The 21,619-nt window shown below is 34.6% G+C and overlaps 1 protein-coding gene across 2 annotated transcripts in view; it reads right to left on the reverse strand.

Annotated features, from left to right (window-relative positions):
- Positions 1-6,876: 6,876 nt before the first annotated feature.
- The window catches only part of LOC143235233 (uncharacterized), a 44,471-nt gene continuing 29,728 nt past the window's right edge, over positions 6,877-21,619 (reverse strand). Inside the window, exon 2 of one of the 2 annotated variants that reach the window (XM_076473193.1) lies at positions 6,877-7,776. In XM_076473193.1, the coding sequence (XP_076329308.1) occupies positions 6,877-7,470 (594 nt within the window). In that variant the 5' untranslated portion in view covers positions 7,471-7,776. Of the gene's footprint in view, positions 7,777-12,449; positions 13,394-21,619 lie in introns of those variants that run through there. The other variant, XR_013018980.1, reaches the window with a different exon arrangement.

Here is a 21,619-nt window from a genome sequence, read left to right on the forward strand (position 1 = left end):
GTTTGAATAAAAACTAATACACTTTTTTAAATTACTTATGCATATAATAAAGTATATGTATATATACGAGATGTGATCAAAAAGTTCTAATACTTTACTTCTATTCCGGAGAATACCGTACACACATCAGTATTATAATTTATCCACTTCAAAGTAATCTACCCTTGTTGATACGCACTTGTTCCAATGTTCCTGCCATTTTTGGAAGCAATACTGGAAGTCTTCATTTCTTATGCGACTAAGTTCTGCTTTCAAATTATTATGAATGGTTGAAATGTCATCAAATCTTCCCTTTCGACTTAATTTTGATTTTTAGGAACAGAAAAAAAAACACACACACACATTGACCAGATGGAGAGAATACGGGGTATGTGGTATCACAGAATACGGGATATGTGGTATCACATGAATGTTTTTTCTGCCAACAATTCTTGAACAGACACAGGAGTGTGTGAAGGCACGTTGTCATGGTGATGAAACTAGTGACCATTCTCCCACAGCTCACGGTGGTTTCTTCTAACTCTCAAGCGAATTAAGACCTCTTCATAAAAGGCCTAGTTAACTGTCTGGCGATTTCATGATGAACAACACCTCGAACATCAAAAAAACACAATGAACATTGTCTTCACATTTTAAAGAGACTGTCGTGCTTTTTTTTGGACGTGGTGATGATAGAGACTTCCACTAGGATGACTGAAGTTTCGTTTCAGGGTCATAACCGTATACCCATGTCTCATCACTAGTAATAATGACGTTGATGAAATTAGGATCAATTTCTAGCCTTCTTTTCAGATTCTCGAACACTTGTCGATCGTAAAACTTTTGGTCATCCGTTAACACCCTTGGAACAAATGTTGCAGACAACTCGACTCATGCAGAGTTTTTCAGTTAATATCACCTGATATGTCTAGTTTATCACTGATGTCGTAGATAATTAATCATTGATCAATTCGAATTTTTTTCTTTCTCCTTATCGACTGTTTCATCAGTGAACGATGTCAACGGTCGCCCAGAATGCTGGTCATCTTTTACCGATTCCCGGCCATCTTAGAAGCGTTTTATCCACTGATAAACGACGGCCTTACTTAAGCAGTCATCACCAAAGGCAGTTCTTAACATTTCGAGGATTTCTGTTCCACCTTTACCATTTATCATACAAACCTTAATGCAAACACGTTGCTCCCTCTTTTCTATCAATTTTTATAACGACAGGGGTGAGAGATGCATCTGTCTTTGACCCGGAATGGCCAGGTTGGTTGAGGCGTTCGACTCGTAATCCGAGGGTCGCGGGTTCGAATCCCCGTTGCACCAAACATGCTTGTCCTTTCAGCCGTGGGGGCGTTATAATGTTACGGTCAATCCCACTATTCGTTGGTAAAAGAGTAGCCCAAGAGTTGGCGGTTGGTCTTACACTGCAAAATTAGGGACGGCTAGCGCAGATAGCCCTCGTATAGTTTTGCGCGAAATTCAAAAACAAACAAACAACCATCAGTCTTTGAACACGTTTTTCGCAATACAGGTATAAGGTCTGGAGAAATGGGTTAGAACGTTTTGATCAGACTTCGTATAATTACCTTATTTCGGCTAAAAGTATTTCCCTACTTCGGTGTTCTGTGTGTTGTCGGTGTTTTTCTTAAAAATAACTACTTCTTTATCGAAGAAATATAAACATTGAAGCCCGTTGATGGTATTAGAAAATAGTTCTGTAGCTGCAAAATTATGTTACTTTATTTAAATAGCCCAAATGTTTCTGAGCACAAACTCTAAAGCATGCTGATATATCTGGTATAACACTTGAAGAATATCTATTCGTTAGTTTAGATGTTTTATCTGAGATGTTCAATTGGCTTTGGCATTTTTTTCTATATCGTTTCTCATCTATATGAATGAATGCTTCTCTGTTATATATAAATATAACAATATTTTCTGCGTGGCGTGAATGGAGATAGGTTTTGATTACAGAAAACGAAGGCTAAGCCTAAAGGTAAGATGCTTTTCTTATTACAATTAAATCTTGATAATACTGAAAACTTTTCTTTTATTAAACATTCTTATAGATTTATAGATTTCTCTGTTCTCGTTAAAGTACTTTCGGGTCTCCGATATAGTTAAATTAGTCATTATGAACACAACACTAGTAATTATTATTATGAAATTGGACTGAATTTTATATTTGTTGAACTCTATTTAAACAACGCATTTGTATTAAAGACATAAAATATAAAATAGCATTATTTGGTTTAATGTTCATTTACCAGTTATATAAAAGTGCAGAATTTGTAATTCTAATGTACAAGGATAACTTAAACAAGTGTCAAATTTCAGTCAAAATGTATATAGATCTTACATAATTGTATATGTTATTACAATGGATCGACAGGTTTCTTGTAAACGATTGTAATATATCTAACTTGTTTGAAAAGTTGACAACACAGAGACTTAAGCTGTACGCAAGCATAGGCTTCAGTTTTGAAAAGGTTTCAGAAACGATTCTGAACAAACTTATATTGTTTGTCACCTTTAAGTGTTTGTGTGTGAATCAAGGTCCTCAAGAATAATAACCATTAAAGAAAATAAACTACTGAAATCTATTGTCACACAAACAATTTGTGCATCATTAGCATCACTCCACAAATGGAACAGAGGTTGCATCTGAACAGCCACATTCGTTCCATTGGGCATTTGTGATATATTCATCTTGTAATAAAATTTTAATATTTCGTTATATGATAATATAAAGGCAAATTATTATAATAAAAGGAGGAGGAGTCGTGTGACGAGTGCTATGAACTCAGAGTGATAAACGGTTTTATGTTTATTTTATATCAACCATTGATATTCATAAAACATAAAAGTGCGAAAAGTATCGACATTTGAAAAATATTTAGAAAAGAACGCAAAATGCTTCACGCTAACAAAATATGTAACGTCTATGAAAAGGCATCCAAAGCTATAGAAACGTGTTATTTTGCAATTAAACATGAATAAATGTTTGATTTTCTTTGTTGGTAAGCAGAAAGCTACAATAAATGGCCATATTGGTCTGCCTTCTATGTTTATCGAAACGCAAATTTCACTGCGTTTGTCCTCGGACTTACCGCTGAACCAACAGAGGGCATGAGTGTATGAAACAACAAACGTCACAACCGCTCAGATTTATCAACGTTATTGCTGAGAGTATCTCAGTGGTTGTAGGCGGAGTTGTGAGCGTTAATGAAAAACAGGATATCTTTCTATCAAGGCAACAAAACAAACAAAATAAGACTTCAGTTTTACATTTTCAACGATATTATAAAAGACGTTCTATATGTGGATTCAAAAATCGGTGATTGTTCGACAGATATCGTTAGATATAATAATAGAATATTCTGATAATTTCTGACGCATTATAATATTGTACAATAGTATAATATTTGCGTATGCAAAGTAAAATAGTGAGAAAAATATCTGATATTTAGGGATGTCTTTGCAGGGAGACATGAAGTTTGGTGCAAAGATTATAATAGTATGAGAATAATTGGAGATAACTGCTTCTTAAAAGCTATTCAAAAGACTGATATATAAAAGAAAACTGTTAAATTCAATAAAACTGTACTTCGATAACTTGAAACGTTTCTCACAGAATTCACACAAACAAAATACAATTACATTAACTGTGTAGTGTTACACTGTAGTGTCAAGATATTATACTGACATGGTAAAATATTGTTCAGTGACAGATGTTTTTTTAATAAAAGTTTTTAATGTTATTCGTTTTAAAATATATTTAATGTGGACCACAGTTACTCATCACATGACACAAATATTCATTTAAATTATTAGCAAAGGACTTAATAAGCTTCAGGGCGCTTCTAAGGCTTAAGGTGAGTGTTTTCAATGCAAAATTTACTCAATTTGTGCATTTCTTCTGAAACAGTTATTGTATATTTTATTAACAGTACATAGTCATATAGACAGCGATATTTACGTGTGAGTTAACTTAATCTTTATTGAAAAAGACGACATAAAAACATGCAGTTTATTTTAACTTTATTACATGAAAATAATCAGTATTTTCCTAGTTAAGAGTGGCCTTTAACCCATTGTCAACCAAAAATCGAGATAGTTTGCCAGAGCTACTTCTCAGAGTTTATAAACTTAGTTTTCAGCTTCATTTTCGTAGTTTAAAACAATTAATTTTATAATTTTTTTTGTTAAGTTACTTTTCGAATGATTTACCCATAACTTAAATTATATTTACGTTGTATTTTTGTTTCAGATACACATATAGGATGAAATATCGCAACTAGAAAACCTGTGAAATAAAAATGATGCGTTACTTGGTTACCAATCAATAGGATAATTATCTGGAAAACACTTCAAGGTTACTGAGTTCTTGCACTACTGTTTTCTGTGTCTTCTCCACAATTAAGTCAAATTTCTTGAACACGATTCGCACGATCTCCCATATATATGTTCTCAATACAAGTGATAAGTTGTTTATTGTTATTTCTTCTTAAGCGTAAATCTACACAATGATACGCGCTACGTCCACCGCGAAGAATGAAATCCTAGATTTTAGTGTTATTAACTCACAATGCATTGTTAGATTCCATCTGGCGTTAAGTGAAACCGGTTCCTTACATGAAGGAGAACCATATAACAGTACACGTGCACGATGTACTTTTTATACCTAGCTACTCATGACTTTCCAACTTATTAACGTAACACAATCGATATTCAGTTTAAAAAGAAATAGACTATTTATACGTTCTCCATCCGAACAAGCCAAGATAGTTTGAAACTGTACGTTATAGGAAATAGTTATTCGGATATACTATTTCTAAATGCATCTTATATAGGTCTTTTCAAACGAATGTATTTTCTACATTCATTGTGCTCCAACCTGTACATTGAAGTTATAACCGCATACAATATTCGTCTTTTTTGAATCTCCCAGTTTGTGAAGTTTCTCTTCCAATTTTTCTTCGTACGTATTTATACGATTCAAAAGACGAACTAGTCTTGTAATGTAAGAATTAAGCCTAAAACAAACTATGTTATCTGCACAACCAGCGGTATCAACTTAAAACTTATATACTAGTAATACTGTAGAACATACAAATCTTTCCAGTAAAAAATACTCAACACAACACTAATTATTTGCACCATACACTTTAAATAAGGCCGGAAAAACGTATGTAATAATTAGTTAACGTAAAAATTCACATACACGAGGTAATAAGCGATTTTTTTTCTAAATATTCACTTCTCACTTTTTAGTTATCTCAAAATTGGGTTATAGGACCTTATATTTTGTCCCGATTGTAAATAATAAAAGTATTACATCACTACAGTTTTTCTATACCTCAATGTGTGTTAGAAATGTACGGTTTGTCATTGTACATGTTTGGTTTTTTAATTTAACTTGGAGCATTACGTGACAAAGACAAGTTACTCGGAACACCGTTAGGTTTTTTCAGTCTAAACTGCCGCCAAAAAGAAAAGAAAGAAGTAATATTTTTCTTTTGATTAAATTGAAAAAGGTACGCACATTAGTATTATTATTAACTATGTAAACCTTTGGTATATCTTGATAGCGTGATGCAATAAACATTGTATTATTTAGTAACTGGTAAAACTAAGTGTTAGTGTAAGTTAAACTGTGTAAGAATTATCATATTTTGTCACTCCGTAAGGGAAACGTTTGTCGGTTTTTCAGTCCGAAAATCTGGTAAAACTATTTACTTGTTATTTGTGCAAAGATACGTATAGCAAAAACACAACTAATAATGGAATCAAACCTATGTATTTAGGTTTTCTCGTCCTCTATTTTGTGTAATACAATAAAATACTTTTACATCTAATACTATTATAGATTTAAAATTTTATTAATAGACGACAGATATCAATAGTTCATATCAAAGAAGGAACCAATTTCAAAACTTCAAAATTTAAACTTTTGAAGAACTAAAATAATAAATTATTTCCAGCTATTATATAGACTTAATCTTATTTGAAACTGGAATGCTATACACTTATACGCAGTCAAATTTAAACTCTAGAAATGAGTATTTTTGTTTATTTAGAGAATGTCTTTATATGTATGCATTATGTTTTATAAACGTGCTCGTTGGGATAATTACTGCTGTATGTACAAACACGGAGAAGAGAAATTAAAGTAGTTTTAAAAAATAAAGTAGTTGGGATAATTACTGTAGTATATACATATATATACATAGATGAGAGAATAAGATATGGTGTTTATTAACAGAATAAACGGGATATTTAACTGCCATATTTATATATATCTGTGTGAAAGTCATAACTAGATCCGTGCGTTTTTGATTTATTTACAATATTCTCTCAGTGGTCCATTAGCCGTATTATTGACACCAATAAAACGAAAGATTATTAAATAATCTAACTCACTATAGAATACGATATATACTGTTTTAAAAGTTTTACTTTATCTGATGAAATGGACCTCCTCAGATTTTTAAATTTTACTTTATCTAATAAAAAGATCGTGTAACTTACAGCTCTTAAGCTACAAAAGTACTGAATTAAATTCACTGATATAGTTTTCTGACTCAAATATTAATATTCTATAATCTGTATAAACGTTCAAATATAAATGCTCAAGTAGAGAAATATTAGTTCTCTTCAAACCAGTATAAGTTGTAATGAATCCCCTAAGATAAACACATTTCAAAAGTTATTCTTTCTTTCCGATTTTGCCGATTTCGGATATTTAAGAAAGTGATAACTTAGCTGTTCTCGTGGTTTCGGTATTCCTGAAGTGTAGCTGGAAAGACCAATAATTCGATGAAAATAAAATATTTTCCAAATAATCGATGGAAAATTCGATTTATTTTTCTCGAACATTCTATACAATTATTTGTTGAGCAATTCACTTAAAGCGGTGATGTAACTTTGAGCCATTTGAAGAGTATCATATTTCGATAGTTTTTTGTCGTTTCCGATTGACGGTACAACTTCGCGAAGGCGGTCAAATGCGATATTAAGATTATGCATTCGGCGTCGTTCACGAGCATTGGCGGCTATCCGGCGCTTTCGAGTAACGGTGTGAGAAGCTGGTATACCACCTCTGTTCTTGTTTGGTTTTACGATGTCACGCACGACGGAATCACTGTCACTAGAAATTTTCATACAGTCGTTAGCGTTCAAATTGCTATTTATATGGGAAAAATAGTAAACACAGTCGGAAGAAAGTTTACTCGTAGGATTATCATTGATTTTTTCTTTTTGGTAATCTGTCGAAAAGAGGTCACTCGGAAGGTCGTGTGAGTCAAGACTCTTTGCTGATTTTTCGTCCCCACTGTGTTTCCATACGGGACTGTCCACTGGAGATGATCGACATTTTTCTGGACTTGACATTACGATGGAAAACAGAACAGGAGAAGAAAGCGCGTGACGGAATATCTTAACGTTAGGGGTTTCTACAGCTTTCTTAGGAAAACATTTCATGATCGCTGGTAATCCTAATTAATGGAAGAAGCTAAACCAGTTCATTAGTCACTGATGAGCAACAAAAATGATGAACGCTGTATCAGACACAAATTCTAAATTGCCAGAGAAACAACAAACTTACAGCTTTTTAGTTTTTTAAGGACTGCAGCCGGTCTGAATCAAATATTTCTTCGGCTAGAGATTCTGCTTTCGGACAATTGCTTATTACTGGCGTAGTGACGTCAGCACCTCACGAAGTCGTCCAATCCTACGTCTAGTCAGGTAGTGAAATATATCACAAGGAAAGAAGACTGCTGTTTCTTTCTGAAGGTTAGAAGTGGGAAATAGAAGAAGGCAATGGGTTTAATTTGCCAGCCACCTCTGCCACTGATTTATTCTATATTATGTACAGAAACATTTTGTTTCCTCTGTTTAAATCTCATGACATAAATTTAAAAAAAAAAAATCATTCAACTCTTTGTAAATGCTGATATATTCTTTACAGAGAACAAAAATTAAAACTTCTTGGTTTGTTTGTTTCTTTCTATTACATCGATTTTGAGGAATACATTATTGAAATGTAAATAAAATAAAAGCTTCGTTCATGGCGTGTGTATGTGTTCCACGTTAGTTTAGTGCGGAATTAACCCTAACGTATAGTAGCACAGAAACTTCTTATTAAGAAAAACAAAAATATGCTCTTGAAAACTGTGATAGTAAATAGTTTTCAAAGTCTTAGTAATTGTAGAATGTTCTGGATTTTTTCATTGTTGGATTTGACATTGTGAACATTTAGTCGTAATCAGTACCACACGAAAAACAGAAGCAGTCAGTAGAGTAAAAATAGAAATTTCTGTGTTAATATAATAAATAAGTTAAAGACACAAAGAATAGTGTTAAATGTGGGTAATTAACAGATGCCACTGTTCAAAATCAAATACATGTGTACATGAAATTACCGCTGAAGTTGTTTAACTGACTACTTCATACTTTTTGTGCGAAATTCCAAAACAAACAAACTTAATACTTTCATTACATTTAAAATAAATTGTTGGAGAAAACAACCTCGTGTTAATTTGTAGTAAATCTACTCTTTCGATAATTTTTGGATATTATTCTTCTGTTTACTGTGATAAAAATACAATAATATAAAAATTAAAACACTATATTATTATTAAAATGCAATATTGTTGTAATAGCCTCTCACGTGTAAAGCAAAGAAATATATTGTTATGTTCAGAACGTAGTACGAAATGAGAATAGTTTAATATCTAGTCACAGAGTCAAGCTGTCGCCTGTTTGTAGGCAGTAAATAAACTTGCCATCTTTGTTGAACTTCCCAGGTTAGTTAAGATATTGTGCGTTTATTAAAGACTGTCTTCTCTAAATAAAGAAAATTCATCTTCAACACATGTGCAACACTCCTAATTTACAGAACCACATACGTCAAATCAGAGACATGACCTGTGCATGTATTTCATTTAATGTTCTATCAGAAGTAGTTAGTAACGGAGTTGATGTTTAGTAGTTTAACTGCTCAGATATAACTACAATGGTAAAATGTATATAATTAAAAGAGTAACGTGTGTGCGTGCGTGTAAAGTTTCTAAACTACGTAAAAAGGAAACTAGGACTAGAGAAATACGAACGACATCACTATATGCGCAAAGGAGAGATGCTATACGTTGCAAGGGAAAAGATATTTGGGAATACATCTGACTTATTCAGACCCTCATCTCAGACAGAAGTGTTTGTGTAAAGGGTTTTTTTGTGTGAATTGTTTTCATTTGTTTATAAACACTTAGAGTAACGATACATTCATCCTGTTAAGTTAGGAAATGGAAACAATATAACGTGTTTTAATAAATGGCCTCATTCACAAGTTTTGAATGCGTCGATAGTTCTGGTGTTGTTCTCCGTTAGAACAGCAGTAAGTCTTTTGGATTTACAAGGCTATAATTAGGGGTTTTCGATTTCCCACGGTGTACACAGTTGATAGCCCGATGTGGCTTTGCTATAAGAAAATACAAATATTTGGCGTTTCTTACTGAATAAATTAAATAAATCAGTTATTCATGATTTTATTAGACCACTGAGCTCACAGTAACTTTTGTACAAGAGGCATTTGGTGAGTATCAAGTGTTGTACAATACATGATGTTCTGTATGGCTATTAAAGTCATTCATAACTTATACTTCAACAGCGTAAGCAGATCATTTAAGAAGCACAAATTTTCCTCGTATTACAGTCATGGTCAAAATGTTTACATATTTTATCATAAGTAAGATCTTTATTACTAAGATGGAACGCAAATACACTTATTGGTATCAAACAGAGAAATTCATGGTATATTAAGTATTTACATATGTAATTTACGTAGTGAGAGAGGTTGTACTGGCATTATGAACGATTTATTAAAACAACAAGTAACTTTGTGAGACATCTGTAGAAATGAGTGAATTCATCATTTTACCTGTTACGACAAAATCCTACCAAAACATATATAATGACAAAATATAACATCACGTTATTATAAATATCACCTGTAGCCTTATATCAGCTGACATTAAACATGCGGTGCTTGGTTGAGTGGATCCTTGTACTCCAATGACCTTCGTGAGGTGACTGGCATGCTGTTTATGGTGTTAATGATGTAATAAACCGTAATTTCATCCCAACTTGTCACTAGAAGGCAATGCAACTAATCTACAGTGGTTAGTAATTTCCGGTTCAGTTCTGCCTAACGGTTCCTAATGGAATTACATTCCAGTTAATTTGCTGGCCAAACCAATGGTGTAACATGTTCCTGGTACAGATAATTCTATACAATACATACATTGTCATTCTGGAACACAAAGTTATTGCTAAACCTTATCCTAGCATATGATAAAAATATAATATTCATGGCGCCTCTGTAAGTGTGGCTGCCTATGAATAGCTGCCTAAACATGTACTGCACAACCTCTTGTGTATTTCTTGCGTAAAGTACAGTCTTCTCTCATCATTCCACACGTAAATAAAAAACATAAATCCTATCAACAGCTTTAAAAAATCGGAAAAAGGGACTCAGCAGAAAACATCATTTGTCAAAAAGTTCCTAACTGTAAGTTGAAATGTTTTTTTTTGCGAAAGTAATGTGATGGCGACAGTGGATTCTGGTTAATATCGGTTTCTAGATAGCTCTCTTTGTTTGGCCAGTCTTCTATTCACTGTTCTGCTGGATTACCCTGGAATGAATGCATTCATGGTAGTTCTGTCGTAACTTCTGGCACGTGACAAGACATGACTCTACATCAAGTATAGAGAAATTTCTTGAACAAAGCATTGATATGTTTTGAAAAGGATTGTACAAAAAGGCCACCTTTTTATATACAACAGGTGTATATGTATGTGTGTACGTACGTTTCGATAAATAAATACTCAAAGCAATTTATACAGCACAGAATAACAGCTCATACATGTTTATCTGGAATGTGTAAAGGAATGAAATCAGAATGGCGGCTAAATTGATAGATACACTTGTAGTGTTTATAAGTATTTTATCGCAAATATTCATTCATGCGATGTTCAGGCCACATTTTTTATTCAACTTTTAGCACGATGATGCGTGAAATATTCCTTTAAGTCGCGCACTGAATCTTTTTTTGGACGAACCTTTTTTCACACCTAAGATGTATTAGATATTATCAATTCTTGTCAATACACATCAACAAATCACAGCAAGAGAAAAAGTGTCACTCAGAAATAACCCACATTACCTTCAAGTTGGCAACCTTATTTTTCTGAAGAGATCTTTACTTTAGAGAACCAAACAAATTCTTCAAAATATATTATGGTAGTTTTTTTCCTGTTTAAATTAGTGTTAATATATCAGCCGCATTTAATCCTAACGAAAAAAAACACAACTAAAAACGGTCAACTAATATTAATACTAAGCTGTAGTAAAAATGTTAGAGTGATACTCCACGTGACTTTTTCGTGACATCTGAGCGGTTTTTGGTCAATAACTTTGCATATGTGTTTTATATTTAAAAACAAAATGAGACTTATAACTGTATGTTAAAGAGATCTATCAGTGCGCACAATTTTAGAAAATCAACACAGTTTAAATATGTTTCTATCAAATACATTTTACGAACTTTTCGTACGAAGAATTTTTTGGGTTTCGCGTAAAGATACTCGAGGACTATCTGCCCTAGCCGTTCCTAATTTAGCAGTGTAAGACTAGATGAAAGGCAGCTATTCACCACCACCCACCGCCAACTATTGGGCTACTCTTTTACCACACTAATAGTGGGATTGACCGTCACATTATAACGTCTCCACGGCTGAAAGGGCGAACATGTTTGGTGCGACCAGATTCGAACCCGCGACCCTCGGAATAGGCGTCGAACAACTTAACCCACCTGGCCATGCCGGGCCTAAGTACGACGAAAAAAATTGGGATAAATTCAATCAAAAATCGTTGATCTATAACTCAGGTATTTCTGAAAGGCCTGTCTTGAAATTTTTCGTGTGAAATAAGAATTTAGTAGAACACATTCACTGAGCTAGTTTTGTTTGTCACAATTTGTGATATTCCTGTTGATAATACACAGTGTGTTCTTCAGCAGGTTGTTTTTGCCACACTACACACTACCCGCGACCCTCAGACTACGAGACGAGTGTTTTAACTATCTGGCCATGCTAGGCCTAGAAACACTTCAAACTAAGATATATATAGTGAAAGGAGGAATATCGTTTATGACTTTTACGTTGAAATTCAGGTATCCATCTAAATACGGTTTACGATAATGTAGCACTTTGTTTCATATATATGTCAGGCGATAACGATTCTTAATCTTCTAAATTTGACCAAAAGCCGAATTTTCAACAGTTTCTTAAATAAAATTGATCATAGACATAAAGATACGCAACTAAAATTCATATTAAACTTCACATAAATTGAAATATAAGCATAGTTTATAGAATACCACTATATATTTACTGCAGTAACTATTGCAAATAATTGAGTTTTAACGAAACTCACAACACAGAAAATTATACAAATCAAAGATTGTAAATAAAATATTCAACATTTGAGCTTGTTATCCATAGTAACAAAGATATACAGTAATATTATATCAAGTTACAATGCAGAACTGCTGAAGTCTGAATCGGTGTTCACATCGTAGTACACAACCTCAGTAGGTCAGATTTAATCGATTTTCACATCGTAGTGGACAACCTCAGAGGGTCAGATTTAATCGGTGTTCACATTGTAGTACACAACCTCAGAGGGTGAGATTTAATCGGTGTTCACATTGTAGTGCACAACCTCAGAGGGTGAGATTTTATTGGTGTTCACATCGTAGTGGACAACCTCAGAGGGTCAGATTTAATCGGTGTTCACATTGTAGTACACAACCCCAGAGGGTCAGATTTAATCGGTGTTCACATCGTAGTGGACAACCTCAGAGGGTCAGATTTAATCGGTGTTCACATCGTAGTGGACAACCTCAGAGGGTCAGATTTAATCGGTGTTCACATCGTAGTGGACAACCTCAGAGGGTCAGATTTAATCGGTGTTCACATTGTAGTACACAACCTCAGAGGGTCAGATTTAATCGGTGTTCACATCGTAGTGCACAATCTCAGAGGGTGAGATTTAATCGGTGTTCACATCGTAGTGCACAACCTCAGATGGTCAGATTTAATCGGTGTTCACATCGTAGTACACAACCTCAGAGAGTCAGATTTATTCGGTGTTCACATCGTAGTGCACAACTTCAGAAGGTCAGATTTAATCGGTGTTCACATCGTAGTACACAACCTCAGAGAGTCAGATTTAATCGGTGTTCACATCGTAGTGCACAACTTCAGATGGTCAGATTTAATCGGTGTTCACATCGTAGTGCACAACTTCAGAGGGACAGATTTAATCCAGACCTCTTCCTTTCTCCTTAAGAAATATTGACAGTAACTTATGATATTAACACACAATTAATAATATTATTTATTACTCTGTTCCTACTACCCTTTTCCAAACCATGCCCACGAATTTTAGACTTATAGCCTTTAGTGATATTTATCATTTAACTTGTCTGGCTGAATAACTGTCTACAAACACTTTATTAGATTAATTTCTCATAAACATATTTTACAAAAATACCCTAACAATATGTTTATGATACATCAATATAAGCAAGATTAAAAAATCTGGTTAAGGGTGACTTGTTGAACATTATTAAAGTTGTCGGGTGAGAGTTCATGAATGTGTAAATTATGTATGAAACGATAAGTGTAAGATGATTCTTTGTTATTATGATTAGTTGAATAATGCTGTCTTGGTGGTACTGTTTAAGTTTCTTATTCTTTTCTGATTCACACCCTTTAAACTCCTGTTTGTACTAGGGTTAAAATAGGTGCTTAAACCTAATTTTTATGATATTTCTGACTTCACTATATAGAATTCAACAGTATCTTTACTGTGAAATGGACTTGTGTGAAGAAAAAATAACTCAAGTATTTTGCCATTTCACTTCCGATCCACTTCCCCTGTCTTATAACAAAATTTTGTGTGTTTTCCGCATTTTAATAGAAAAAAAAATGCGAAAAAATCCAGTCTCCTTTGAATAACCTGCGAAAAAATTCAAGATAAAACATTTAAGGAACCTCAAAAGGAAAGTTCGTTATGGTCTTGGAATTTACTTTTGCTTGTAGACTTTTTCCAGAGAACTATAATGTAAAATAATAAAAGCATAAAAAATATATATGTTAAAACGGTTCGTTTGGGTTGAGAAAATATTTTATATGTAAAACAACGTTTCGAACGTTTACGTTGTTCGCTCCTCTACGTAAAATATTTTCTCAACCCAAACGAACCGTTTTTACATATATATTTTTTGCTCTACAAGTGGGTTTTCTCGACATCACTGAATAAAAGCATAAGCCATCATACTGTATAGGAAGAGCACAAGCTAATATACTGTTTAGTCAGACTAATGGATGGATGTAAATAAGAAGGGTTAATTTGTTGGTTATTATAAAAGGAATCTAATATTTTATATGGTAGAAAGAAATGCTAAAGTAATGTTTATAATGAACTTATCACATACTGTGAACACAAAAGAAAAGGATATAGCTGGTTTGCTTAATAGTTAGGAGCACTAAGTTTCAAAATTACTAACTTAAAAATAACCTAGTGGTATTTCAGAATACGTGGTTTTCAGACATACAGAATTTGTATAGTGGATTTTATAACAGTTTACAATGTATTTTCATCTTATTGTACATTTTCATTATGTGAAACGCTGATAAGCGAAACGCCACTCTTGAAAAAAAAAATTCCTGTTGTAGTTAATATAATCCTCGTGTTATGTCGAAACTCGTTAGCAAAATGAACGATCTTTTAAACTAAAATAACATAAAAATATTGGTCTTGTATATAATATTGTCCAAATCCAATAATTTCAATATTTTTATAAATTCTCATAAATTTTTTTTATAAATAATTGAATATTTAAGTGACGATGAAAAACTAGCAATTGAGGTATTTTATGAAAATGTCACTTCCATACTAACAAGGCGTCTATTTACCACTATTTTCTATTCCATTCATCATCACGTGTGATTAATAGCAGTAGTTTCATGAGTCATGTTGAAGTATACTTTTTTGCCAATACTTAAGACTGACCATTACCATCAATGGCTTTAAACGTTAACAGAGTCAGGATAACATTAACTATGGTGTTTAATATTGGCAACGATAATTTGACGTAACAGTAGTAATTATTTCAATCAATTATCTGAACAGACACTTCCGAATTCAGGATCACATTCCTATAAAGCCCACCTAAACTTGTGTAGACAAGGTCGTTTTGTGTTATAACTTTCCACTCTCTTCATAAGTGGAAACGCCTTCAGAAGCAGGTCACGAACAGAAGTTGTTTGATTGAAGTTTTTCAGGGCCTGAAGACTAGATAAAGAAGTATGAATTTAAAGCTTAAAGATATGATAAGAAGAACCCTCTGATGACCCGAAATAACCTCCAGCATTAAGAAAAATAGTGCTCCTCCCTCGTGGTTAGAATTACTTATTGTCTGACTATGGAACACAAAGGATACGACAACCACCTGAGAAACACAAGACCGTGTTCGAGAAAACCTATACTTAATGCGCGAAATTTCTCTCCTCAATTAGAACTATATAACATAGACAGCTTTCTTATATGGATTTATGTATGTTTGATTCGATCTCGGTCACAAGTATATAACCGCCTTATGTTCTTGAGATGTAATTTAGATAGACGTAAAATGATATCACCTATTTATTACTTAAGCGTATTTTAGTAACGACTCCTAGCCCTAAGGCTCACTTGTATTTGCTATAGTGATGCTACGATTCCGTTACCACGTTGAAATTTATCGTAAACGAGATAATACAAAACAAAAACAGAAAGAAAAAGTAGTCAAATGCAAGGAAATGTTTGTACTCAAGTTTAGAGGCCAAGTTTAGCAAAAAAAATTTCATGGATCTGAATAGAAGATTGTATTAGTATTTAATTGGGTAATATTTTTTTGTTTCAGATTTAAAACACACAGTTTAATCCATTATTTGAATATGAAATATACGTAGTAACTGGCTTTAGGCCTCAGATGACACAATTCTGCATTAGCTAGCAGGTAAAAATCTTCTTAAAAGCGTCTGTGAAGGAGAATGATGCTATTTTAAACCTTTATAGATACACAACATCTTAACAATTAAAAATTTTAAACAGTGATCAAGTTGTATTTGGAGGAATAAAACAGCATTACGAAGTTACTCAAATTTGAATATAACTAAAAACTGGAATCCATAACTTTAAATATCACACGGTAATTCGGTTTCTATTCTTCAACTATACTTTTAATAAGCAATCTCTGACTCATGCTAAAGAATATGACTGTTTAAGTAGATGGTGGATGTTCCATGAGATCCAGAGTTCTTGAAGACTAAGAGAGAAATATATGACCGTTTATGTCATGATTTGGGGGTCATTTTTTGCGGTACTATTTTCTTTGATCCAGAACGTTGTTTAAGGTGTTTTGTATCTTATTACAGTAGATCACCTACAGTTTATGTTCCTGTTGTATTAGTAATATTCTCCCTTGTTGCACATATAGTAATCTCACACTTCACTCAGAAAAATTCTTCAAGTTTTCCGTTACTTACCTGATGTTACAGAGTTTTCTTCTTTTCTATCAGAATTCCCATCACACCGAACAGCATCTCCTTGTCGAAACTTCTCTGGTACGGCTAATATTTTGAATAACTGGCATATAATCATGATCATATGTCAAGTAAGACATTACTTTGTCGGATGAGTAAATGAGTTTTAAATACATCTCGATCTTTAAGGTTGGAATAAGAAACTCCAGCTTCATAACTGCCCAACCCCCTCGAGATGACGCTAGTCAATCAAACCGTCGGCCGTGCAAGCAGGTAGGTGACACCAGTTTTTCACAGCTTTTATTATTAAACTCTTTAATTCTTTTATCATTTTCGAATTTATTTTGCCCAGTTCAAGTTGGTATAAAAACATGGGCAGGGCAAATTTACATAGCATTTCGACCCTCTGATGTGGTTTGAGGGGAGTGTTGGAGATATTGTTTATCCACTTATCAGGGGTTGGTTTTACAGGTTCACTGCAAACCCCTGTCCATGGACAAATATTTGCTCCAAGATATCGGTATGACTGTTCGGGTCCGATCATTGCGAGTGTTTCACCGTTGACTGACCATGGAAGGCAGTCATTAACGGTGAAGGTCTTACTAGATTCCCTTATCAGCATTCCGACACTCTCAGAAATGTTCAGACTGAAGTCATTACCCGAACAGTATTCATCTACTATATTTAACATCATCTTAAGGCTGGCATGATCTTTAGCCAGTACTGCCATACCATCGGCATATGCCACGGCTGAGACTGGTTCCAGTTTCTTGCCCAGCAGTATTCCTCGGCCTTGTTCTTCTAGCTTTCGCAGAAGAGGGTCCAAGGCGATATTAAACAGTATAGGAGACATTTGTTCCCCTTGTTTGACACCTTTGAATAGGTTGATTGGGTTGGTAAACCTACTCGAAAGGTTGTGGTACTTCCATTATACATGTTCTCCACAATCTGAATGAAGTGTGGATGAACCTTAAATCTGACAAGGCTGGCTAGTAGGTGTTTGCCGCCAACCGTATTAAAAGCTTTGCACAGTTCTAAGAAAGCCATAGCCAGAGTCCTATGTCGTTTGGCCGTCCTCATAACAGACTGAAGCAGGAAGACGTTATCTCTACATCCAACATGAGGAATAAATCCGCGCTGTCTGGCATTTATCTGCTCTGCCAGCTAGAGGTGGTGTGCCATAATTCTGGAATATAGCCGAAGCACAATGAACGAAATTGTGATAGACCTCCAGTTTTTGACACCGTGCAGATTACTCTTTTCTTTCAGAATGAGCACCGACCTATTGACTTTCATGCATTCAGGAATGGGACTTGAAAACAGCCAGAGATTGAACACATTCGTCAAGGAAACATCTATACCATACTGGAGTAGGAACGGAGGAGTGAGGTTATCGGGACCTGCAGACCCTTTCTTCACACCCTGAAGTGTCGTCCGCACTTCATCTGGTGTTATCAGTTCCAGAATATTGGTGTTGATTACTCTGGGAGGTGGTCAAAATTGATGTTATCATTAGTAACACCATAGACCTGATCGTAGTGGTCTTTTACCTCATCTTTACTGAGGCTACATCGGACAGCATCATGGCCATCCAGTATCCATTCAGCTAGGCGCTTATCCGAACTTGCTTGCAGGTAGGAGTCTCTCCAGGTAGATGTCATGCACAGAGAATATTGATATTCTTAAGGCTCGAGAATACTACTTCCACATCCCGGAGGGTTCGTATTTCTTCCCCGGACCATACCACGCGGCTGGAGCGCTCCGAGGGCGCCCTGACTCCTTGAGATAGTATTCATAGTTGCCATCCACTGTAGTGATATGGTTGTCATTTTTCTCGCTAGGCGAGATTATATAACTTGAATGGTTCGGCGATTGTTACTAATTGGGTAGGTACCATTCATTGTAGTGGTGTGGTCGACACTCTTCTCGCAAGGCGAGGTAATATAATTTATTCGTTCATCTGAGTGGTTCGGCTGCTACCTCCAGTGGTAGTAAGGTCAGTCGCACCGGTTTCATTTGGGTATGTGAACCGGTGTCAGAATAGGTATCTATCAATGCCTCTATTCCTGATGTTAGGCTATCCTTGCTCTCGTCGCCGGAGGATTGCTCGTAAGCTACCATCCCATGTTGGTGCCAAATAGCTCGGGTTTGGTCGCCTTCCTGGCACCCCACGGACGCTAAACCACAGCTTTTATCAATTAAACGACTTTCCATAGTTTGGAAATGACATGTTCTGGTATAGGGTGGACTAAGTCGCTATAAAATGCTAATACAGGGTAGGGCTACAACCCCCTACCGGGTACCCAAATAGCTGATGAGTTTGGTAAGTCCTCATCATGGTTTGAAGGTTACCGTTCATCGTCTGGAGTTCACCACTCCTGCCTTTGAACACGTAGTGAGCGTAGAAGAGTCATAGTAACTCTAGCCGATTACCCGTGCTTGGTGGATTTTTTTCACTTTGACATCCATTGCACTGTAGCGGGTCCTCACAATTTGTTTACCTTTCTTCATCGACACAAAACTGTTTACACAAAAGATGCGATTAAATTGGTTAATTATTTTCGCCCGGCATGGCCAGCGTGTTAAGGCGTGCGACTCGTAATCCGAGGGTCGCGGGTTCGCATCCCCGTCGCGCCAAACATGCTCGCCCTCCCAGCCGTGGGGGCACTATAATGTGACGGTCAATCCCACTATTCGTTAGTAAAAGAGTAGCCCAAGAGTTGGCGGTGGGTGGTGATGACTACCTGCCTTCCCTCTAGTCTTACACTGCTAAATTAGGGACGGCTAACGCAGATAGCCCTCGAGTAGCTTTGCGCGAAATTCAAAACAAAACAAACAAGGCTAATAATTTGTGATACAGGTGTGTAAACAATAAAATAAAACAAAAATATAAATATTTACCTATTACTTAAAATAAATGTTAATATCAGGAAAACGAGGAATTATAGAAAAGTGTTTATTTCGTTGTTTAACTCTACGAACCAAAAACCCTGACATTTTAAACAGGACTACTTCTTGAAACTTGTCAGTTACGGTATTACCGTAATTTATCATTATAGCTGTGAATTTATAATATATCTATTACGTTTATTCTAAAACTGTATCTTAACTTGGCCCCAGAATGACATGTATCAAGTGGTAATTACGTTGTATCGGAATCTTCCAGACACTACTTATGTCAGCTGTAACAACTGAGATACATTACACACCCGATTAACGAAAAGTAACAAATACCAAAACAGTAATATTTGTGAACTATGTAAACAATGATATTTATAATGCTAACGCACGTTTTCACTTATTTATTTATTTTCAAGTAATATGAACTATAGCCTTCAATAATTGAAAATAACATTTTAAATTTAATTTGTGGGCTTAGGAAAATATGTATTGTTTTAAACATTTTCGTTTCATTACCTAAAAACTCAAATCTAGAATCAACTCATATCGTAGGTTTAGACAGAAACTGTCATTGTTCTCAAAAACCTATGTTAATATTATGGCTTGAATGAAACATATTAAGTGTATTAAACGTTCAGATACTTGCATCAAGATGGTAATCTGTTTTAATAAATTTCCTGGAAAAGTTATATGAACAAAATATTTTATGGTATCTGTGTCAGACAATATATTTTATTAATGGTTTAGTTTTGAGTTTACTTACTGATTCAATATTGTTGTATTACAAATTACAGCTTGTACAACAAGGAGGATCAACTTTAGTAACAGGTACGGCGTATCTGTTACTGGTGAGATCATTTCCAAGTATACAAGTTTTAATGGTAAAGAAGGTTCTAATACCTAAGTTGACTTTCAATCTTTGTTTCGTGATACAAAACATGGTGTTAAATCTAATAAAAAAACGAAATTCAAAAGTTACACTAAATAAGTAAAACATTTAACTACGAAGGTGCACGAGAAGTTATCTGTGCTCTGTCTGACTCGGATATGAAAACCTGTTTTTGGTATTATACGTCCATTGTCTTCCCATTGAGCCAACTAGGGGAAAGAAAATACACGTTTTTTACTAGTTTTCATTTCTTCTTTTGAATTACGTACGACTTTTAGTAATAAATTCATCGAAAGAAAATATTTTTAATAAACAATCTTACAATGTTTGAGTTTGAAAAATAAATTTGCTGAGACTGAACAGCAGCTTAAGAGAAAAAAATCAAACAATGAATTTTTGTTGATTATTAACAGTTTTTAAATCTTAAAACGAGCCTCATCAATCATAATGTTTTCCACATAAAAACATGATTGTTTGTGTTTCTGCCGTCACATGACTTTAACATGCCACAAGCATAACATACGTAGACGTCAGTGCTCTGTAGTATTTTTAACTCGGATAGATTTATTGTGTACAGTTGTATTTGCAGTGATGTTTTTTTCCTGTTATATGATTATGCTAGTTATAATTCATTCCTTATATTTTTACGTTGTGGGAGACACAGTCAACACTAAAGTAATTTATAAGCCACCAACAAACAATTCATCAACCTTTGAGACGTCGCGTAACATACTGACTTTAGTGGCCACAAGAAGTCATTGTTACTACATCATGCCTAAATAATAATACTTTTAACCACACGAAGAGAAATAAGAACGCTAACGAAAAGTTCCCACGAGAACCCCTAGTCTATGAATGTTTGTTTTTTAAGTAAATTAACAAACAAAGCTTTGAATATACGATGATAATTATTGTGCATTTCGACAGTAGTTCGGTTTCCCCCCGTTAGTACAGCGGTAAGTCTATGGGTTTACCACGCTAAAATCAGGCGTTCGATTCCTCTCGGTGGGCTCAACAGATAGTCCGATCTGACTTTGCTATACGAAAACACACACACACACAAGTTGATTTGTTTTGTATAATAAATATCATTGAGTTTACAAATTATTAACTCACTGCTGTATTAATATAACGTGCTCTCTTAGACACATAAATAATAGTAATTTTTTCTGTTGTATTTCACAAACT

The sequence above is a fragment of the Tachypleus tridentatus genome, chromosome 12, assembly GCF_004210375.1.
Source record: "Tachypleus tridentatus isolate NWPU-2018 chromosome 12, ASM421037v1, whole genome shotgun sequence".
Classification (NCBI taxonomy): domain Eukaryota; kingdom Metazoa; phylum Arthropoda; class Merostomata; order Xiphosura; family Limulidae; genus Tachypleus; species Tachypleus tridentatus.